The sequence below is a fragment of the Takifugu flavidus genome, chromosome 18 (genome assembly GCF_003711565.1).
Source record: "Takifugu flavidus isolate HTHZ2018 chromosome 18, ASM371156v2, whole genome shotgun sequence".
Classification (NCBI taxonomy): domain Eukaryota; kingdom Metazoa; phylum Chordata; class Actinopteri; order Tetraodontiformes; family Tetraodontidae; genus Takifugu; species Takifugu flavidus.
Genome location: NC_079537.1, coordinates 11,943,796 through 11,965,331, shown reverse-complemented (window position 1 = coordinate 11,965,331; position 21,536 = coordinate 11,943,796). Strand labels below are relative to the sequence as shown.

Genomic DNA, 21,536 nt, shown 5'->3' with positions numbered 1-21,536 from the left:
GTCACTTTTTGCCACACATGCATCTAAACACACACACATACACATGCATGTTCTTGCACACAGAGACTTTTACTCTGATTTGGTATTTTGGTTTGATTTGCTAGATTGGTTGTTGTTTGTTTGACCTTGCAAATCTATATTTTGTGTTATGACCTGTTCTGCTTTTCATTTTGTGTTTATATCAAAGTTCTATTGCTGAAAAAAATACTTTTTTGCCTTTTTCTTGAAGTAAATATATATGGGTCGAAATTGACCCGTAACACCATAGATGTTACTATAGTTAATAATATTAAAATGAAAAAATAAATAAAACAAATTTATTTAAGAGATGTGTTCTAATAGCACTTAGTAATAGTCAGGTAACACAACAACCTTTTATTTATTTATATGATTCTGCTGAGGTTCATTTTACCATTTTTTAAAATTGAAATCGAGGGGTATACTGACAAAAAAAAGGCCCAGAGGCCCACACCAAAAATATTAAAACCAATATTTTCATGGATATGGAAGCCTAACAAGGTAACCAAGAGATGAGAAACAAATTGGATGATAGCTATTTGTTTTTAGTGTATTTTACAGCTGATTTAAGACACGGGTCAAAACCGACCCGTTAACATCAGAGATGGTAACAGGAAACGAACACAAGAGGAGGGTTAATACGGTTTTTCCAACCAAAACGCCTAAAACGTCTCCCCGTAAACTCCCGGAAAGGCACATTCAGAGTGGCCTTTGTAAACAGGACACGTAGATTTTTGAGATGGCTGAATTTGAAACCATGATTTCTAGTTTTGATCGGAGAAGCGTTTGTAGCTAACAACAAGCGCAGCTAGCTATGGCGGTATCTACGTTGCCATGGAGCTCGACGGAAAGTCAGAAGGGTCAAAATAAACCGCAGCGGCCAGAAAACGACGGCAGATGTTGATGGAATGTTGCTATCCAACACCCGAGGACAGCTATCAATACTTTTGTGCTTATATAATTCATGTTATAAAGGCCGAATAAATAATTTAAACTACACATGTATCCACATTTCTTATTCTTTCAAGTGTTGCTTCTTTTTTTTTGCTTTATTAGTTTTTCAAACTGAGACTGGTTGGCCTTGGCTTATTTTCTGTAAAAAATCATATTTTGGAACATAAGCATCCAACTACCTGGTTGCCACATAACCTTCTTGGCAAACTAATAACCACAAGCCCTAAACCTTTATTAAATAAAGAATATTCTGTCGGTTCAGCTGACCTTTTAGCAAACAATCCCAGTAATTTTTACCAGTGGAGTCCCCGTCAGTGAATTATAATGGGCACAAGATTCTCTGATGACAGGTCTCAAAAAGGTTTGACTGAAGGTCAAAGTTTCAGAATCGAAGGCCCATCACTGGATCCCTCCAATGGGATGTCCTTGTCAGCAGAAGAAATGTGGAAGTCAAAAAAGATGCTCATGAAATGAGAAGCAACCAGGGCCAACATGGATGCTGGTTACACGTGGACATCATGTCCTCTTTCCCAGAGAAGACCTGTTCCAAAGACCCCAGCCTCTGTGGGCATCAGTCCAGTCAAAAGGTCCTTCTGCCTTCCTCATAACCCTTTACTTTCCAGTTAGTCCCAAGATTTTGCTTTAAGACCACCTCCCCAACATCATTCACCATGACACACAAGTATGGACACTCATTTTATTGAAACATGGTACAAAAACAAAAGTTACATGAAATTTGCCTCCTTGTTGTGGCTTCAGATCCTAAATGACAAAAAAAGGAAATAAAGGGAAGGAAAAAGGGTGTTACTGCCACCCATCATTGATGTGTGGAGCTGCAGTGGTGTTCTCTATGTGGGAGAAAGCCTCTCCCCTGGTATTGTAGGGGGGCTGTGGTGTTACAGAATCCCATGTCAGGTGTATTTCACGTGTTGGCCAACATGAGCTGGTGGGGCTTCAGGAGAGGAAGGGAAACGGTTGCACACAAGAGGAGGGAGCGTTAACAGCCTTAAGGAAGGAGGAGAATTGCTAGCAGGTCTTAGAATCCGTGGACTTTGAGCTGCTCGTCAGAGGCCAATCCAACCTGAAAAACAATTGATTAGATGTGCAACCAGAAACTGGCGATTCCCTTAAAGTAAAACCACTTACTTCCTTGATGAACTGGCGGATATTATTACGCTGGTCTCCCTGAACCTGGATCACTTCACCATACTCTGGGTGGTCGATCACCGTCCCATTGCAAGCAAATTTCTGTTGGGGTCCAAAACAGGTTAGTGTTACCGCCCCCGTCCATCACCTGTCCCTCCCCCATCCATCACCTGTCCATCCCCCATTCATCACCTGTCCATCCCCCGTTCATCACCTGTCCATCCCTCATCCATCACCGGTCCATCATCGGTCCATCCCACCATTCAGGCTCTGTCCTGTCTGAAGGACACAGGATGACCTAGAGGACAAGCGGCACTTATGTGGAGAGAAGGTGGCGACCGAAGACAAGTGGACATTTTCTGGTGAGAAAGAAGGAGCAGCGATGTGCTAATGCAGGTATGTGGGGGCGTGTCCGAGGGCGGGATTATGGGGAGAGGTGTGTTAGCAGGAGAGGCTTATTTCTCTCGCTGCAGATCCAGTCAGGTTTATTTTGACTAATGGCTCTCGACAGAAGGATCTTCGTAGCGTCCCTGCTGATTCTCCTCACACACGGTAAGGACCCCCCCTCACTGAACACCTGAGCCAATAACTCTTAACCCGCAGCCTCGGAGGGCGACCCTTGGGTCTCACTGAGGAGACACAGACTAATAATTCTGCATGTGCAATGTTCAATATTGAGATGATGCTCGGAGAAAAGTGCAGGACAGAGAAGGAATCGGAGAAATCCTTTCGAAAAGAGATGAACCCAACGGGGAGATCTCAGTGTGGGAACGTTTGTGAAAGGTCGTTCATCCTCACGTGTGATGTTCCGACACATGATGTGGTGAAGCTCTGAAGCCGAAGCGCTGATTCCTCCCTCTGACAGAGATGACGACAGTTGATTACGGTCCGTGTTCTCACACCGTCGTTAGTGTCAGATCAGGAAGTTCGCAGTTCATGTTTGGCATTCTACACCAACAAAGAGAGAGAGAGAGAGAGAGCGAGCGAGCAAATATCAGAGTTGACATTCTGAAAACAAAGAATGTTCAAAATCGACATTCTCGGCAGATTGTTCAGCAGGTTCTTCCTGATGGTGGTGCAGACGGGGGAGCCAAACTGGACAGATGGGAATGGGAATCTGAACAATAGATTCTACTGAAACCTGCTTAAGACAAACCGAGCCCAAGTTAAGCTCAGGAGATAAAGAAGGTCGGCGATATTCCTCCCGACGGCTCTCAGATTTCAGTTCATCGCAGGTGACGCAGGAAACTGTTTTGGTCAATTAGCTGGACCCAGATCCAGAACGGGCAGAGTTTTAGGTCCACACAGAGCCGCACCTCAGCTGAGTGTCTGAGGTTGCTGAAATATTGGCCACAACTTCCTCCTCACCGGTCCGTCCTCATTCCAGCAGAGGAGAAATTCTGAATTCAGGCACTGAGAGGAGATCGATTTACCGCTGAGTCGTATCGGACTCATGTTTATGGGATTGGTGCATGTTGACAAGACCCACATCAGAAGATCACCACTGATCCCGGATCCCAGCGCTCTTTTCTGATGTTGCGCAAGATTGATGTTAATGATGTCTAATGAGTGTGTGACACAGTCCTGTCCGGTTTAACTGCACTAAAGCGCTGCATAGTTTGGATTTCCTACTTAAGCATAGATAACAGAGCGATCTTGAGCCTGCGGCGTGTTTACAGTAGAACCAGTCTGGCCACTCTATCACGGCTGTGTTTGACCAAGGCGCACGAGCAAAGATCAACTATTTTCCTGATAACGAATTTGAACTCCAAAGAAAATGTCGACGGAATCTGCCGTTTTACGATATCTTTGTTTTTCTCTTTTCAGAGTCTCGCTCACAGGAAGGCGGTAAGACAACAGCTGCAGATTCGAGTGTTTAAAGTGCTGATCCAGGGAGGGGAGACTCCTGCTCAGGCTGGCCTTTGTCTTTTCTCTCTCTCCACAGTGTGTGGAAGACCTCAGATCAACAGCAGGATCGTGGGAGGACAGGTGGCCCCCGAGGGCAGCTGGCCCTGGCAGGCCAGTCTGCACTTCTCTGGGGGTCACCGCTGTGGAGGCTCCCTCATCAACAACCGATGGGTGCTGAGCGCAGCCCACTGCTTTCAGGGGTTAGTACGAGGGGGTGAGCTCAGTGGGGAGGGAGTGCTGGACGCCTCCACTCACTTCAGCTTCTCTTCTGTCCTCGGCAGCGTCAGAGCCAGCGACGTGACCGTGTATCTGGGTCGTCAGAGCCAGCAGGGCGACAACCCCAACGAGGAGGCGCTGAGAGTCACACAGATCATCAATCATCCCGACTACGACTCGACTACGATTAACAACGACATCTCCCTGCTGCAACTGGCAGCGACGGTGTCTTTTACCAACTACATCCAGCCGGTCTGCCTGGCGGCCCCCGAGAGCACCTTCCACACCGGCACCGACTCCTGGGTCACCGGCTGGGGCAACATTGGATCGGGAGGTGGGTTCGATTGACGGCTATTTTAAGTGTATTTCAATGTCCTTTTCCAGCGGGGCAGCACTGAACATTGGGGTTGTGATTTTGTGCCGCTAATCCCAAATATTTGTCGGCAAAATGATGCATTTGGTTGCTACGGCAATCCCACATCGATGGAGTTTAGACGCGTAGATCACCTCGTGGTTTTTACAGGACAGATTTTTCTGGTTAAAACAATTTCACCACTTTTTTTTGACTCCACATGATTCGATTGTTTTTAGTGCCTCTTCCCTTCCCCCGAAACCTGATGGAGGTGGAGGTGCCCATCAGGGGGAACAGGGAGTGTAACTGTAACTACGGAGTGGGAAGGATAACGGACAACATGGTCTGCGCCGGGTTGCGCAGCGGAGGCAAAGATTCTTGTCAGGTGATATTCTTCTCCATATTTTGGATCTCGTAAAGATGTTTTTGATCACAAGTATTTACTTAATGATACTTTTTCCGAAGGGGGATTCCGGAGGCCCTTTGGTGATCAAGCAGAACAGTCGCTGGATCCAGGCGGGGATCGTGAGTTTCGGCACCGGCTGCGCTCAACCTGATACTCCAGGCGTGTACGCTCGGGTCTCCCAGTATAAAACCTGGATCAACAGTCACATCACCAGCAACCAGCCAGGCTTCCTCCTCTTCACCTCCTCTGGCATCGACGAAGACCTTTCTATCACCTGCGCTGGTCTGCCCACGGTCCCAGCGCCCACTCCCAGTGAGTCGCTGCCATGATTTGCTGGCTTTAGTCTGTGCTAATCCACCCCACCCGCATATTTACCCTCACTTGCTTTTCTCCAGCCCCCCAGGAGGTTTTCTGCGGCAACGCTCCGCTGAATTCCCGCTTATTGAACGGGAGTTCTGTGACAGCTGGCACGTGGCCGTGGATGGCGAGCCTGCAGAAGAACGGAAGCCACGTGTGCGGGGGGACCCTGGTGTCCGCCAATGCCGTGTTGAGTAACGCCAACTGCTTCTCCGGGTGATTAGAATCTAAACTACTAATTAAGACGAGAGCTTGCTTTGGTAATCTAATCCAGCACAGGCGTTGATCATGTGACACTGATGCTCATGCTGTTCTTTAAAAACCTTCCGAGTTTGGGCTGCAACACCCGTCCTAACCCAGATGATTGTGCCACAGCTCTCCGGTACCGTCCGAGTGGACCGTCATTCTGGGCCGTTTGAATCAGAATGGATCCAACCCCTTTGAGGCCACAGCAAATGTGACAAATATCACTCTCAGCAACGTCACTGGGTCAAACGTAGCCGTGCTTCATTTGGAAACCAGCCCCACCCTGTCCGACTACGTCCAGCCCATTTGTCTGGACAGCGGACAAACCTTCGCCGAAGGCCTGACCTGCTGGGTTGCGGGCTGGAGTGCCCAGCGTGGCGGAGGTGAGCCCGTTCACAGTCGCCTCCGCAGGCGTGCGGCCTCTTGCCACCGACACTTGACTCAGCTTCGTTCCTGTTTGTTTCCCGCCAAACTTTAGAAGAACAACGTCTGCAGGAATTCCAGACCAGAGTGGTAAACTGCGGGAACGTGTCGTCGGGGGGGAACATCTGCACCGAAACGTTTACCCTCGAGCAGGTGAGGGGCTAATGCTAATGCTGCCATGCTAATGCTGCCTCCATCTATGTAGCCTAGATTAGATTAAAAGCTTATATTCATGTGGCCATTATGAACCAAACAAACACTCTCCCGTGCCTCCACCCGTGTGTCCAGGGGGATTCAGGCGGCCCGCTGATGTGCAAGATGGGCAGCGCTTGGGTTCAGGCAGCGGTTCTTTCCTTTGAAGACCCAAACAGGCGGACACGACAAAGCATCATGAGCTTCACAACACTGAGCAGCTTCAGCAGCTTCCTGAGGGACACGCTGGGCAGCCTTTTGTCGCCGGACCCCGGGCGCGCCACTACCATCAGCAGCAACACCACCATGTCTGCCAGCACCAGCACCAGCACGGGCGCTGCTGTTCGACCCCTCTTCGCTCCATTTGCCTTGTCCCTGTGTTTCTGGGTGTTGTCGTAGAAACTGCATGGGTCATGCAGCTCGTCCCTCTGCGTCGGCGGTGAGTGTGGCTGAAAGAAAACACCCAGCTGATTCATTTGAACATTTTGATTCCTCTAAAATAGTTCAAAACTGATTTTTATATTAATTTCACTTTTTCATTGCAATAGCTACTGAGGTGTTCCTTTGGCACTTTTTTTTCTAAATCTTTGTTGGACAAAATATGCATCAGTGGCGCCTGTTACCCCAGTAGGGGCCCATATCTGATGAGCCTCCAGCGTGCCGTTTGTGTTCTCCAGTATTCAGCTTCTCTCTCAGTCACACCCAGAAATGTTGCACAAAAATTCAGAAGAGACTCTGAACACAAACTGGTTTCAGCCGGAATATGAAGTGCATGACGAGAATGGGTTTCTTATGTTGCACTGATAATCAGCCCAAACGTCAATGACCTCATATTCAAGGGAACTAAAAGGTGTTTACGTGAACGCGCTGTCCGCTCTGAAAACAAAAAAATGAAGATAATCTTCAGGTAAAGAAGAGTTTGTTACATTTTCCTTAATGTTGTGAGTAGTAAAAAACGCCTTATGTTGCTGCTGTGTCTCGTTCTCTGTCATTTTTATTAATGTACACAGTAAAAGTGAAGCTGTGCAGGCAGTGTCAGCTGCCAAAGTGCCAAATAAATGGTCCTTTATGGGTGCCATTATTCTTCTGACCTTCCTAATGAAGCAAAGAGCCAAACTACAACCTTCAGGCACTGCTGAAAAGGCCTTTATCAGCCGTGTTTTCCACATGTTCTGGCTTTATTCTGCATTATTTTTCACACACACCTTTAGTGTCTATTTCTACATTCAGCGTCAGAGCTCAGTTTGTGATTTGAAAAAAATATATTTAATAATAAAATCTTAGTGTATAAAAAAAAGGAGTGTTACAGAGGTGAAATTGAAGTAAATCCATGCAAGGAATGCTGTTACAGCAATAATCTGGTAATTAACGAGTCCCTTACAGATATTTTACTAGTCCAACTTTACACCTAAACTAGATGAACAGGAGCTGAAAGCTTTAGCAGTTAAAGACAAAAACTTATGTGCAACAATTCTGTAATTTTAGGAGACCAAACAGTAGATTCCTTGTACATTCATGTAAATAAAAAGTGTGACATAAAAAGACTCCCGTTACTGTAAAACATTCACTTCCACATTTACGCTCAAGTATGTTTAAAAAGTAAACAGAAAGGATTAGGAATTCAAAAGAAGTGTTGTCTGACAATCTCTTTCCCTGAAGCAAGTAGGACACGAGCCACAACAGAGACCCAAAGGTCAGAGGTCAAGTCCGAAAGAAACTTTTTACACGTTGATGCACTGAGGACTCAGTTGGCACAGTTTGATTTAGAGGCAATCCAGCTGCTGCTGCGAGGTCTGAGGGTGTCAGGATGATCCGCCATCTCGTCCTATCGGACCCGGATCTCGAAGCAGAGACAGTTGCAGGAGTCACACTCCGGAGGCTGACACGTGCAGGCACAGTCCCAGTTGGCACACTGCGGAAAGTGAACGTGCCACATGTGTTTACGCTCAGTATAAAGTAAGATGAAACCCATTTCCATGCAAACAGGCTCATCGTAATCAGGAGGAGCAAAGATGTTCCGTTTGGGGGGACTTACGGGATTAATGGGGCAATCTGTGGTCCAGTATGAGTTCATGGATGGCATTTTGCAGTCACACATTTCTACCAATCTACAGCACCGCTCGGAGGCAGGGGACATGTCTGGACAGCAATCGTCGCACCATGAAGAGCAGCGCTCCTTCGACAGACACACAACTATAAACACCACTGAGATGGTTTACAACTGCTCATGATGACGATTTTCTCTTGGAAATGAACCTTCAGGCAGGATCGGAGCCAGAAGCCGATCCCCAGGACCACCAGGTAAAGGCTCAAGGTGATGATCAGCACTGCAGGGAGAGGAATGGCGAGCCCCCAGATAGGCAGCGCCTGCAGAAGAAAGACGATTAGAGACACTAAATTAATGGCTTTAAACAGAGCTGAGGGACCATCACCCATATTAAAATAACACACTTACTTGCATTGTTTATCCTTTAATTATCAGCTTGAAGAAATCATATCTATAAATGACAAAAATGACAGATAAGATTTAAAAACAAAAACCATGCTTTTATAGTACCATGTCTGCTTTTATTTACAGGCCATGTACAAATCAGTTACATTTAGAGAAAAGGTAAGAATAATTGGGAAAAGGAGAGAAAGTCCTACAGGTTTAGGTCCACCTGCTGGTGCAAGAACCAAAGCACCAAAGGATCTGAGAGGCTTTAACCTTTGAATTCCCAAGAATCACGGCCATTGAATTGGATCATAAAGCAACTTTTTCCGAAAAAGATGATTATCTTTAGGCACTTTATGTTAACTTCATATTGCATTATCCTACTGGTATCAATTATTTCATCCTGCCCAACCCCAGAGTTGGTAAATCTTAAAAACACCAAAGCCATTAGATCGTCCTGTTCATGTGTTCTGATCCATAATCCACCCGGATCCTGTTAATCGGACGAACTCGGACCTCCAAACACCTTGATTTACTAACCCCCAACAATAGACTCAGGGATAAATATAATTAAATCATGATTTACAGTGCCAGTGCACTCTTGTCCTCAGCATTTACGACAGTAATCAGCGACAATAGAGAAAATATAACATCACCATGGAGGAAACGTTAATACGGTTTTTCCAACCAAAACGCCTAAAACGTCTCCCCGTAAACTCCCGGAAAGGCACATTCAGAGTGGCCTTTGTAAACAGGACACGTAGATTTATGAGATGGCTGAATTTGAAACCATGATTTCTAGTTTTGATCGGAGAAGCGTTTGTAGCTAACAACAAGCGCAGCTAGCTATGGCGGTATCTACGTTGCCATGGAGCTCAACGGAAAGCCAGAAGGGTCAAAATAAACCGCAGCGGCCAGAAAACGACGGCAGATGTTGATGGAATGTTGCTATCCAACACCCGAGGACAGCTATCAATACTTTTGTGCTTATCTAATTCATGTTATAAAGGCCGAATAAATAACATGTAAACTACACGTTTCCACATTTCTTATTCTTTCAAGTGTTGCTTTTTTTTTTTTTTGCTTTATTCGTTTTTCAAACTGAGACTGGTTGGCCTAGGCTTATTTTCTGTGAAAAATCATATTTTCGAACATAAGCATCCAACTACCTGGTTGCCACATAACCTTCTTGGCAAATTGATAACCACAAGCCCTAAACCTTTATTAAATAGAGCATATTCTGTCAGTTCAGCTGACCTTTTAGCAAACAAGCCGAGCAATTTTTTACCAGTGGTGATCCCTGTCAGTGAATTATGATGGGCTAAAGATTCTGATGACGGGTCTCAAAAAGGTTTGACTAAAGGAAGTTTCAGAATCAAAGGCCCAGAAACTGGATCCCTCCAATGGGATCTCCTTGTCAGCAGCAGAAGAAGAAATGTGGAAGTCAAAAAAGATGCTCATAAAATGAGAAGCAACCAGGGCCAACATGGATGCCAGTTACACGTGGACATCATGTCCTCTTTCCCAGAGAAGACCTGTTCCAAAGACCCCAGCCTCCGTGGGCATCAGTCCAGTCAAAAGGTCCTTCTGCCTTCCTCATAACCCTTTACTTTCCAGTTAGTCCCAAGATTTTGCTTTAAGACCACCTCCCCAACATCATTCACCATGACACACAAGTATGGACACTCATTTTATTGAAACATGGTACAAAAACAAAAGTTACATGAAATTTGCCTCCTTGTTGTGGCTTCAGATCCTAAATGACAAAAAAAGGAAATAAAGGGAAGGAAAAAGGGTGTTACTGCCACCCATCATTGATGTGTGGAGCTGCAGTGGTGTTCTCTATGTGGGAGAAAGCCTCTCCCCTGGTATTGTAGGGGGGCTGTGGTGTTACAGAATCCCATGTCAGGTGTATTTCACGTGTTGGCCAACATGAGCTGGTGGGGCTTCAGGAGAGGAAGGGAAACGGTTGCACACAAGAGGAGGGAGCGTTAACAGCCTTAAGGAAGGAGGAGAATTGCTAGCAGGTCTTAGAATCCGTGGACTTTGAGCTGCTCGTCAGAGGCCAATCCAACCTGAAAAACAATTGATTAGATGTGTAACCAGAAACTGGCTCACGCCGATTAGATTCCCTTAAAGTAAAACCACTTACTTCCTTGATGAACTGGCGGATATTATTACGCTGGTCTCCCTGGACCTGGATCACTTCACCATACTCTGGGTGGTCGATCACCGTCCCATTGCAAGCAAATTTCTGTTGGGGTCCAAAACAGGTTAGTGTTACCGCTCTATACACAAATTTGCCAGTGACACATTAAGTGGGACTTGGAATGTGTTTAATAGGTATCTGGCAAAACATACCCTTTTAAAAGCCTTAACTAGCTTCTTCTTATCATAGTTTGCATCAATGCCCTGGACTGTGGTGAGGGTCTTCCTGCCGTTCCGCTGTTGAATTCTTATGTGGACGTCTGTCCCAGCTGGTAGGCGGTCATCACCCTTAAATGGGTCTGAAAATAGAAAACAAATCCATTTAATAAAGGCTCCACCGAGATATTTTCCTGATGACGTGACCGAATCGTCTCGGTATTATGTGGCACGTCGCTCTGGAGGTCTCACGTTTCACGCGGCTCTGCGCAGGCGCTCGCGCTAGAGGTCCCGATCAGGACGGCGTTGGCCAACACTAGCTTTTGATGTGCATTAGTCGGTGGGGGAGGGGAAGCCAACACGGCCGGCCCCAGTTAAATAAAAGAGATTTAAAGTGTCGCACAAAATTTCAGGATACTTTTTAGGATCGTATCGCTCCGGTGAAAATGGGGCCACGCGCTGAGCTAAAAATGGTAGGCCAGGCGGCGGGTTTTTTGTCTGTTGGCTAAGCGAAAGCGTCAACAGCCACTTAGAAGCTTTATACGCGAAAAATATATATGTAACATCATACACGCCTCCAGACAATTCACAGAAGTAATATACATCGAGCGTGAGAGTCAAGATGACAGTTCATCCACATAAACGTCGAAGTAATTCCGAAGCTCAGCTTTAGCTTCGCTAACAGTTGTCCTTCCCCACCTTGTCTCGTGACACGATTTTACCAGACTTACCAAAAGTTTTGAGGTTCTGGATGTCGGACATACGATAAGATTTGTTTTCCTTTCGTGTGATAGCTGGATTCGCGAGCTGTTGGTCGGCTAACGTCGACTGCTTCTTATCTTTTAGTCTGTGGGTGCGAATACGACGACTGCACTCTGCGCTGCTGCTGAGGCTCTGACAAAATGGAGTCTGTGGATTCGGGGAAAAACAAGCCTTTATAGCTCCGCCCACAGCGGGGCGGCACGTCATCGCGTTGGTGACGTCAACGCGTCGCCAACGTCACGCCAAGCCCTACTGTTTCTTACCTTTACTGGAAAGATGACATAATCATGCACAATCATGCAATCAACACAGGAGTGTATGAGTAGCATGTATCGTGTAAGAGGCTCATGAGTATTGACTACTATAGAAGTATATAAACTTTGGTTAAAACCAAGTAAAAATTATGGCTAAACTATTGCATAATTACTAACCATTGGATGTTAAGTTTGTTTCAATTTGTCAAGGATACTTCTTATTCATCCTAACAAAGAACACAGTAAATTAAAGTCATTGTTACTTTATGGAAAGGAAAATCCCAAAATTACCGTAATTTCAGCATTTTTCCCCCTGCACCTATATTCTACCTGAAGATAGCAGCTCTGAGGAATGTATTTTGAAGGATTTTGAAATGTTTGCTGCTACCTTTCAAATATGTGAAACAAAAAAGAATTGCAAAATAATAGTCGACATAATTGGGGAATAGTTTTCATCAGCGTTCTCAGTTAGCCATAAAAACTAATAAACCCACATGTAGGGACCATAATTTCTTATTAGCAACTTTAAATATGAACCATGCAGTTTAAGTGTTGTACGAGGATTTATTATTTGAAGATCAAATGTAACAGATGCCGAAGACCAAGAGAGAAAATAAAAAGCCGTTTTAAAATTACAGTCACGTATTTCATTCAGAATAATAAAGGAAAAAGTTTTGATAATATAAAAAAAAACAAAAAAAAAAACACAGGCGAAACTGTAGCAACTGCCCCGGAGGAAGTCACCGGACCATTCTGAAGAATGCTGGACAAATCCAAGCAGATCAACACGCCACCTTTACAGCTAAGCAGTAAAACAGCTGCTAGACAACTGCGCCTAATGCACAAAAGAAAACACACAGGCAAGATTAAAATAAAAAATGGGGGAAAAACAAGTGGATATAATGAAGCGATCAAAATTGTAGTTGTAAAACAAAGGAGAACATGAAATTTCCTTCAACAACAAACCCACCAGTTCAATCGGGTTAACCTGCGGGAGCCTCAGAATCACAGAATGTCTTCAAATAATTAATTTAATTTCAGCAAAGCTTAATATTTGTTTTTTTTACTTACTAACAGATGAGCCCCTTCTGCAATGTTCCTGTAGAAAATGATACTAGAATGTCTGAAGCTAAAATGATCTTTTATGCTGTAGCACAGACCATGTCATGCAGTCCTAACGATCCTGACTGATACATCGGTGTTACTTAATATTTCTATTTGAGAGGCTATAGAAGTAGGTTATAATTAGGTCAACATGATTTCAGAAAGTGGGTTGTAGTGGGGATCAGAATTCAAAATATGCCACGTTTGTTAAAAACTCCCTAAATTCTGCACATAAAAACGTGTTATGAAAAAAAAAACCATCAGTTAAGGGAAAAGGTGTTTAGTAGCCAGATGAATAAAAGAAAAAACTCAGAAAAATAACCTTTTAGAGGAGGACAAATATGTGTACGTTGGAGATCCAGTCTTGGGGCGAAGTTTCATTGTCTCCTGAAAGTAAAAAAGCAAGGTTTAGGTCCCTGTTTCTCATCTATACACGCATTCCAGAGCAGAAAGGTCCAAATCTAAAGCTTTTGAATGAATTTGCAAGCAATTAGTCTTAATCAGTCTGATGATCAATAGTCAATAATTTCAAACAGTTTATTTACAAGAAATCATTTTACAAGACACAAAATAGCCGTTAATACACTTGTGCTACTTCTTGATCGTTATAACCCCAATCTATGCACTCATTGAAGATGGAATAATTGAAGTGCCTCTACACTGATCACTCCTCCGGGCAACTTCTTGAACACGTGGATTTTTACTGGTAGTGAAAGTAAAGTTAGTGAAAGTTAGTGAAAGTAAAGTTAGTGAAAGTAAAGTTAGTGAGCCATTAACTCACGTGATGCTGTCAGGGTGAGGTGTGTGGGGTTCCACCTCCATTCTCTGCATCTGACTTGGGTTTGCTTGGAGATCTTGATCTAGACTTTCTCTTGGAGGATGGGGTCTGGCTCCTGGACCTGGATTTAGACTTGGCCTCCATCTTCCTTCCCTTGGGGGAAGTGGACTTGGATCGGGAGTAGGACCGGGACCTGGATTTGCTGCGGCGAGCTGGTGAGTAGGATCGTGATCGAGATCTGGATCTGGATTTACTGTAGCGGGACCTGCTTCGGGAACGAGAACGGCTCCTGCTGCGGGACCTGCTGCGTCGTTTGTTTCTTGGGCTAGGAGAATGGCTGGTAAAATACACGTGGCTGAGTTAGAAATCAAAATGATATTCTTGAAGGGAGACACGGAAGTACAGCAGACATTACATGGTCTTAGGTAATAAAAATAAAACGGTGGAAGTGCTTCCAAAGGTCCTGCCATTTATGTTTAACAGGTTTGCCACTAGCTAATTGCAGGCAACACCTCGTGCAGCTAACGTATTGCCAAGGGATAACAGAATTCTTTCATTACTAAAATATCCACCTAATTACCGTAAACGTCCATACTATACCTTCTGCTCCGCCGTCCGCTATGCTTCTTTGGCGGCCCACGTCGCCCCCCACCGTAGTGAGAATCGGGCGGTCTGCCATATCGAGCCATCTGAACCCGCAACTCCCGGCCATCGAGGAGCGCGCCGTCCATGGCGTCCATCGCATCCTCGGCGTCCCGTTTGTCGAAGAAACGTACAAATGCGAAACCTCGACTTTCTTTGGTGTAGCGATCCCGCGGGATGTAAACATCACCGACTCGGCCATATTTCTCGAATACGCGCCTGAGGGTTTCGGGGGCTGTTCGGTAAGTTAGGTTGTCCACTTTAAGAGAAACCATACCTTCAACATCTGGCGGAGGCCTACCGTAATTCATGGCGGCGATTAATCGTTAGGCCCGCAAATCAGCACCTTTAAACTGACGGTACGTAATACAACACGAGTCAGGTAAACTTCTTCGACTTCAGGATTTCTTCTTCTTTTTCTTCTTTTGTCTTCTTCTACTATTCTTCCCCCTCTTCTTCGCCGTTTTATGGGGTTTGGGAAAACAGCTAGTAGGCGCATTACCGCCACCAACTGGGCTGGCAGGGCCTCGTCTTCATTCTTCAGCACTGCCACCAACTGGTGAATATGTGCACGTCACCTGTATTAATCGATGCTATTGAAATATTTAATGATTACTATTGTCTATGTCTCCTAGATGCATTACTTGGAACACGATTAACGGCCAACTATGGTTTAATTTGTTTCCACGCTTTATTAAAAAGTACTACGTTTTTATTGTGGATTGCGGAAGTGAGAGATGGCTGAACGCCCAGTTTCCACCCGGATGTTGCCTATGAAAACGATTTTACAGTTAAAAACTGATTTGTCTTTAAGTCACAGAAGAGTGTCACCAAAAGACGGGATATTTTGAAACCATTAAAGGTTCGGGTTTAAGCTCATTATTTGGAGAGAATCATGCAATGGATACCAGTGCTAACATGCTAACGTACAGCGTCACCAGTGTCAGCTGACCGCTTCACATGACAGTCCCGTTTGGATGAAGGCACTTCCGGGTTCCCTATGCTATCAACGCTCTCCAGAAACTGGTCCGCTTGACGAAAACCATAATGTTTGTTAGAATGAGCCGGGGAAAATCGAATTAATTAGCTACGGATATCAGACGTTCGAATCATGCTGCTTAGAAAACACTGAGCCGGCATATCGAGAGGTGCACAGATTTGCTGAATAGCTTCAACATAGTTGGTGAGTGTGCTTTTTCCCCCAGTTTGTTTTAAGGGTGGTTACAAATACAAAAGTCACAGCAGTGTCTTATGAATAACGTCTATTAAAGATATTAATAACGATTATTTCTAACAACGGATTTTTTAAATTACAAGATCCCGCACTATCAATTAACCAAACACCAATCAAACGATGGTTTTACTTCAGTAATTTCTGAATGGTTTAACACCGATAACGTTATTAAAATACATATAATAAGCTTTCCTTCTGCTAGCTGTGGACTCTATGTAGAGGCAAATGTTTTAGATAGGAAGAGAAAAGTATTTTTCTCCTGCCTCCTGCTGAATGACTGTGGCTTTGGATATCTCACACACTCCTTCTGCTTCTAATTCCAGATGTGCTGTGTTCTGCTGTAAATTCTTGGGTTCAATAAGAAATTTGCAAAAATGAAACCGGAAGGGAAGAAGTTCTTAAACATCATCATATTAGGCTTCAGTTTTATGTTTTTGTTTACGGCCTTTCAAACATGTGGCAATATAGAGGTAAGTTTACTCCAACATGTCCTGGATCGACTCCACAAACCTTCAGATTCGACACACAAGTGGTTGTTCTGTGTCTTTTCAGCAAACGGTTATAAAGAGCTTCAACAGCACCGAGTTCCATGGGAGTGGATACACGAGGTGAAGACTTCCTCACTCAAACACACTGACTTCTTTTATTTCTTTTGCTTTGCATATCCACAACATGTAATTTGTCAAAAATATTGATTTAAGAAGTAATAAAATTGGAGTAGAATGATTAAAATCTTAGTTAATCCACTTTGGGCGATTTATGGTTTAAAAATGAAAGTAACTTACGTCCTGTTGTAGCATGTCCATCATCTATGGAGTTCTGTCAGCATTTAGCCTGGTGGCACCGGTGGTGGTGACGGTCATCGGACCACAACTGTCAATGTTCTTCAGTGGTCTTATGTACAGGTAAAACGGAGACTTGCACATTTCCATTTTAGACAAATTCAAACCTTTAATGGCTTTGTTGTGTTTGTATTTAGCTGCTACATCGCTATGTTCATTTATCCGTATACATGGAGCTTTTATGCAGCATCTGTGCTGGTTGGATTAGGAGCAGCAGGTACGGGGAGATTGCTGTTTTAATTGGTAAATATGCCTCTCCTCTTTTGATGACAGTGTTTTTTGCATGTGTTTCAGTCTTGTGGACGGCTCAAGGAAATGTGCTTACCATCAACTCGACCGATAACACCATTGGAAGAAACAGTGGCATATTTTGGGCAATTTTCCAACTAAGGTGAACCTGCAGCAACTGAAGCACCCAACTTTTGTGGGAGATCGTTATTCTTATTTCTGAATATCTTCTGTCCGTCTACAGTGTGTTTTTTGGAAACCTTTATATTTACTGTGCCTGGCATGGACATGTTCATATAACAGGTAAGAGGAAAAAGTGCATTGATAACAACATTTACCTTTTGATTTATTTCTAATAATGAAGCATTTCAAGTTATTGTGCCAAATGGTCCCCTCGTGTGATGACATTTGTTAAAGTCCGCTTCTAATGGGGACCTACCAAAAGAATGTGTTGTTTTAAGACTCTGACTCATGTTTCAGACAAGGACCGTCAGACAGTGTTCATCTCTCTCACTGTGATCAGTCTGGTTGGCTGCTTCCTCTTGTTCCTCATTCGAAAGCCTGACCCTGAGCCAGCCCCCTCCGAGGCCTCCCAGGCCCTGCTGCAGTCTGAGCAGACTGACTCCATGGACAGCACTACGAGGTGAGTGCTAACCATATTCCCGTGAGCCTGGCTTCATCTGGAATTCTCTAACTCAACCAGAATACAGAAATTCCCCCCTCATCAGCTTTTAAAGAGGAAAAAGCACCACCCTGGTTCGTGTCTTCTTCCCAGAAGTATCTGAGTGCTGCTGCTGTTCCTTTGAATCTGTGTGCGATTGCTGATGAGCTCAGCACACACTGGAAGTGAATGAATAGCTCGAGCCCACCTCCATCCAAAGCTCTAAAGTCATTAGATAAAAGTTTGAACCTCTTGGAATGCTTCTGGTCATCCCGCCTCCAGCAGATATTTATTTCACTGGAGCATTCCAGCAGCAGACGGGTGACCTTTAACTGTAATCTTCTCCTCATTTCTTTTCTCAAAACTGCTGTGATACCGTTGCCATGGCAGCCAATTCCAGGTCAGGTGGAAGTTAGGGGCCAGAGATTGTGGAACTGTTGAGTTCTTAAGAACCAAAGGTCAGCATCATAACGTTAGTTTTCTCCACAGCTCACCTCGTACGGCTCTTTGCTCACAAGCTGTGGATGCTTTCGGTAAGTTCACCGAGTTACACGTAACGACGAACACCTGACACAACAGAAGAGCCTCGCGTTAACGCCCCCCTGCTGTTTTTGTTTGAATATTCCAGTGAAAGCATGTAAAATATTTGTCACCAAAGAGATGTTGCTGCTGAGTTTCTCCATCGCATACACAGGTGGGTGTGCATGTTGTGGGCACAGCTCCCAAAAACAGGTGCAACGCGTCACTCCGATGACTCTGTTGTCCCCGTCAGGGCTGGAGCTCACCTTTTACAGCGGGGTGTACGGGACGTGCATCGGAGCCATGGCGGAGTTTGGTCACGATGCGAAGAGCCTGATCGGCATCTCTGGCATTTGCATCGGTGTGGGCGAGATTCTTGGTGAGTCACACGTGAAAAGATGGTAGAAAAGGACAGGAAATGCCCCGATCGGTCGTCCAGAGGCTGAAATAAACACTCCTAGCACAACACAGTAGGCTCGGAAAACAGTAGAACGCAGAAATGTCGGGAAGTTCTTGCCGTCTGGCTGGATAATGCAGTTCACACAGCCATCTGCTGCCTTTGCATTTCCTGTGCGTAACAATCCGCACAGCAGATGTGCGACACAGCTGGAACGCTGCCTCTGCTTTTGTCACGTCCGTCCTTTGATCTCTCTGACCAGGAGGGGGCGTTTTTGGCATGTTGAACAAGAGCAGCCGCTTCGGGAGGAATCCAGTGGTGCTGCTGGGCTTCATCACCCACTATGTTGCTTTTTATCTGATTTTCATCAACATTGCCAGCGACGCTCCGATAGCCCCCGAGGCTGGAACAGATCTGCCGGCCTACATCAAACCAAGGTAACAACAGCTCTAAATGTAAAGCCACATTACCGGCTCAACTTGCTTGACCTACTACTTTCTCTCCCCTATTGTTCTGTTACAAACACAACACATGCAGACGGTCTTCACGAGTCTTTATATTCACCTAAATGTCACATTAACGTGGTCTGAGGAAGAAAAAATGTTCATTGTAATAGCTTACTACAGTATAAGCTGACAAATCTAGATTCAGGAGTTTATAATCTATATTTTTGAAACCAGATGATGCAAAAAAACTGCAAACTTAAAATGAAAAGGGGAAAAACGAAAACGTTTAAAGCCGTGTTTGCAAGCCTTCCCTCTGGTAACTGTGACTGGTGTGTTGTTGCTCAGTGTCCAGTTGGCGCTGTTCTGCAGCTTCTTGCTCGGTTTGGGTGACAGCTGCTTCAATACTCAGCTCCTCAGCATCGTGGGCTTCATGTTCCGGAACAACAGCGCTCCGGCCTTCGCCGTCTTCAGGTTCATACAGGTGAGTGTCGGACGGGAGTGTTGGTGAATGTCTGCTCATGTCCAGGTTCTTTATTTAACTGTTGCCTTTTCCCTCCAGTCGATCATGGCTGCTGTGGCCTTCTTCTACAGTAACTATCTGCTGCTCCACTGGCAGCTGCTCATCCTGGTCGTGGCAGGTTTCTTCGGCTCCATAACCTTCTTTATGGCTGAGACATTGGCCCAGTCTATGAGACGAGAGTCGGACTACAACACCATCTGACGTGTGTCTCGTTTAACTATGGAACGTTCTACAGCTGAACAATTCAGCCAGATCATGATGACGATGATGATGATGATGGTGGTGGTGGTGAGGGTCTTTCTTGGTGACGGTGATGATGTTACCTCATTTTAAATACTCCCCCACCCTCGCACACAAATTTAAGAAAAACCTGAAAAAACATTGTACACTTCAAACTGACTGAAAGTGTGGTTTGCAAATGATATGATTGCACTTATAGTCCAAATCCTACGTTACACTATGAAGGTGTGGGTCACGAGCCCACCACACGTGCCTGTGTGAAAGATGCTGACTAATAATACTGAGTCTGTCACTGGTGAGACAGGTGTCAAAGGTCAGGCGGGTGATGGTCTCTGTTTCCTTCCTCGCAGACAGAAACCAGAAGTGCTCCATCTCATACAGTAAATACTTTCTCTTTGCACAGCAGTCAGCTGCGTCCTCCTCTGAAACTTTAGTAGACATGAAGTTATATTTAGGAAGTTCTTCTGAAGATAGAATTGTTGGGACTGTGATTTGTGGAACCCGATGAGGCGTTGTTGGTTTGTGTCTTCATAATTGGAGCAGGTGGAGTAATAGAGGTCCAGTCTTGTGTCACTCGCATGCACAATATCATTTCAAACTCATACCATGTCTTTAAAATGCTGCCAAAACAAGCAGCTCCAGACGTCTGGGCACATGAATCAGTTGTTCTCCACTTCACGCTCCATTTTGTCCCACCTGTCCTGTCGATACTAATGTTTATGTGTGTTCTGTGGGCGTAGGGTTAGAAACTGGTTTATTTGGATTGCATTATATTACTTAGGAATGAAGGGATATCTGATCATAAAAGATGCTTTTTTGATTACAATCAATGCTGTTTCCTTGATTCTGTTGTGATTAGGATGACCTGTGTCTTTACAACCCTCAAATTATTCCTTTATCAACATGTAACTGCATTTAACTGCATGTCACTAGTTTAGATACAGTTAAATTAGGATGTTTGACTTTTCTTTCCCTCAGTCTTGGCATGCACTTGGAACAGGGGTATTTTGTATCCCATAAAATACAAAGATCTTTATACACACATTTAATTTAAGGCAGCATGACCACTTAAATGGTCTTGCTGGCACTCAGAGCATCAATATTCATGTATATAGGTATGTGTTGCACTCCGAACATAAGCTGACCAGACGGCAAAACTTTGGGCCCCAATATTTAACCTCCTGACAAAGTAGTTAGTGTATCTAATTCCTCTAATTCATCTTTTTAGTTACGGCTGTTGTTGCACAGTGAGTGAGATCACCCTCAACCCATTCATATAATTGATGCCAAATCGGCAAAATGTTTCTGACACGGGCCTTAAGAATCATTTTACTTCCCCGCAGCTGAATTTCAGAATGTGAAATGCCAACAGTACTAACATATAGCTTAAATGTCGTTTTTGTTTTGTTCAGTAATCTTTTGCGCAGGTTATTTTACTGTTTAGTGATGAGGGATTATGTTTTCTCAGGTTTGGTTTCATGTATGAAGTCTAGAGTAGACGATAATAAGGGAAATGCTGTCAAGGAGATATTGTACTTGAATGTTTTACTAAAGAATGACATCCAAACATTTTTTTGCAGTTTATTATCAATTAAAAAATGCTATTTTGATCATTCTTCAAGTCGTTTTTCTTCCTAAAACGTTCCTTTTACTTGGACAAGAGCTGTCACCTGATCAAGATTGTGAGATATTGATTAAAATGTCTAAAAACATCCACAGATTTAGACACGTACTGAGGTGTGTGACACAAAAAGCCATATTAATAAACTAGAAAGATAAAACCACAGCAAATATGATCTGTGCAGTAACGAATACTTATAACTCGCATTCATTATTAAAGTCGGTACACACATGCACTATTATTATTGTTGTTATTAATAAACGGTAAATAAT

The 21,536-nt window shown here is 44.4% G+C and overlaps 4 protein-coding genes across 7 annotated transcripts; 2 read left to right on the top strand and 2 right to left on the bottom strand.

The window, feature by feature from the left end:
- Nucleotides 1-1,655: 1,655 nt before the first annotated feature.
- Nucleotides 1,656-11,941, bottom strand: LOC130515394 (eukaryotic translation initiation factor 1-like). Of its 2 annotated transcripts, none has more exons than XM_057015589.1 (4): nt 11,748-11,941; nt 11,014-11,159; nt 2,119-2,220; nt 1,656-2,053 (listed from the first exon to the last, which is right to left on the bottom strand). In XM_057015589.1, the coding sequence occupies exons 1-4, from the start codon at nt 11,776-11,778 to the stop codon at nt 2,009-2,011; spliced, it is 324 nt and encodes a 107-aa protein (XP_056871569.1). In that variant the 5' UTR covers nt 11,779-11,941; the 3' UTR covers nt 1,656-2,008. The 2 variants fall into 2 exon arrangements, with proteins under 2 accessions (XP_056871569.1, XP_056871568.1); XM_057015588.1 differs by lacking the exons at nt 1,656-2,053; nt 2,119-2,220 and adding exons at nt 10,330-10,727; nt 10,805-10,906.
- Nucleotides 2,563-7,760, top strand: LOC130515390 (transmembrane protease serine 9-like). The gene is made up of 10 exons (XM_057015582.1): nt 2,563-2,670; nt 3,946-3,966; nt 4,064-4,226; nt 4,308-4,576; nt 4,834-4,979; nt 5,060-5,312; nt 5,396-5,573; nt 5,733-5,986; nt 6,082-6,179; nt 6,315-7,760. The coding sequence occupies exons 1-10, from the start codon at nt 2,616-2,618 to the stop codon at nt 6,615-6,617; spliced, it is 1,740 nt and encodes a 579-aa protein (XP_056871562.1). The 5' UTR covers nt 2,563-2,615; the 3' UTR covers nt 6,618-7,760.
- A 635-nt stretch (nt 11,942-12,576) lies between the features above and the next one.
- srsf2b (serine and arginine rich splicing factor 2b) lies at nt 12,577-15,004 on the bottom strand. 2 transcript variants are annotated; one of them, XR_008947186.1, is made up of 4 exons: nt 14,515-15,004; nt 13,918-14,251; nt 13,459-13,523; nt 12,577-12,867 (listed from the first exon to the last, which is right to left on the bottom strand). XR_008947186.1 is itself a non-coding variant. In XM_057015587.1 (3 exons), exons 1-2 carry the CDS (start codon nt 14,865-14,867, stop codon nt 13,927-13,929), a joined length of 678 nt encoding a protein of 225 aa, XP_056871567.1. In that variant the 5' UTR covers nt 14,868-15,003; the 3' UTR covers nt 12,577-13,523; nt 13,918-13,926. The 2 variants fall into 2 exon arrangements, 1 of the variants encoding a protein (XP_056871567.1); XM_057015587.1 differs by having other exon boundaries at nt 12,577-13,523; nt 14,515-15,003.
- Nucleotides 15,005-15,339: 335 nt separating this feature from the next.
- mfsd11 (major facilitator superfamily domain containing 11) lies at nt 15,340-21,258 on the top strand. Of its 2 annotated transcripts, none has more exons than XM_057015584.1 (14): nt 15,340-15,739; nt 16,114-16,260; nt 16,343-16,398; nt 16,588-16,695; nt 16,770-16,849; nt 16,927-17,023; nt 17,105-17,163; nt 17,341-17,503; nt 17,912-18,054; nt 18,150-18,215; nt 18,294-18,419; nt 18,700-18,874; nt 19,229-19,364; nt 19,443-21,258. In XM_057015584.1, exons 2-14 carry the CDS (start codon nt 16,165-16,167, stop codon nt 19,602-19,604), a joined length of 1,467 nt encoding a protein of 488 aa, XP_056871564.1. In that variant the 5' UTR covers nt 15,340-15,739; nt 16,114-16,164; the 3' UTR covers nt 19,605-21,258. The 2 variants fall into 2 exon arrangements, with proteins under 2 accessions (XP_056871564.1, XP_056871565.1); XM_057015585.1 differs by having other exon boundaries at nt 15,371-15,739; nt 18,011-18,054.
- Nucleotides 21,259-21,536: the final 278 nt, after the last annotated feature.

Excerpts from the sequence above, each read along its gene's own strand:
- srsf2b (XM_057015587.1), bottom strand. The coding sequence starts at position 14,867 with ATGAATTACGGTAGGCCTCCGCCAGATGTTGAAGGTATGGTTTCTCTT. Across the intron at positions 14,252-14,514 it reads AGCGGACGGCGGAGCAGAAG|CCATTCTCCTAGCCCAAGAA; the intron begins GTATAGTATGGA and ends GTATTTTACCAG.
- mfsd11 (XM_057015584.1), top strand. The coding sequence starts at position 16,165 with ATGAAACCGGAAGGGAAGAAGTTCTTAAACATCATCATATTAGGCTTC. Across the intron at positions 16,696-16,769 it reads TTCAGTGGTCTTATGTACAG|CTGCTACATCGCTATGTTCA; the intron begins GTAAAACGGAGA and ends GTTTGTATTTAG. Across the intron at positions 18,875-19,228 it reads CCGGCCTACATCAAACCAAG|TGTCCAGTTGGCGCTGTTCT; the intron begins GTAACAACAGCT and ends GTTGTTGCTCAG.
- LOC130515394 (XM_057015589.1), bottom strand. The coding sequence starts at position 11,778 with ATGTCCGACATCCAGAACCTCAAAACTTTTG. Across the intron at positions 2,221-11,013 it reads TAGTTAAGGCTTTTAAAAGG|AAATTTGCTTGCAATGGGAC; the intron begins GTATGTTTTGCC and ends GGACCCCAACAG. Across the intron at positions 2,054-2,118 it reads TCCGCCAGTTCATCAAGGAA|GTTGGATTGGCCTCTGACGA; the intron begins GTAAGTGGTTTT and ends ATTGTTTTTCAG.
- LOC130515390 (XM_057015582.1), top strand. The coding sequence starts at position 2,616 with ATGGCTCTCGACAGAAGGATCTTCGTAGCGTCCCTGCTGATTCTCCTC. Across the intron at positions 5,313-5,395 it reads GGTCCCAGCGCCCACTCCCA|CCCCCCAGGAGGTTTTCTGC; the intron begins GTGAGTCGCTGC and ends GCTTTTCTCCAG. Across the intron at positions 5,574-5,732 it reads AACGCCAACTGCTTCTCCGG|CTCTCCGGTACCGTCCGAGT; the intron begins GTGATTAGAATC and ends ATTGTGCCACAG.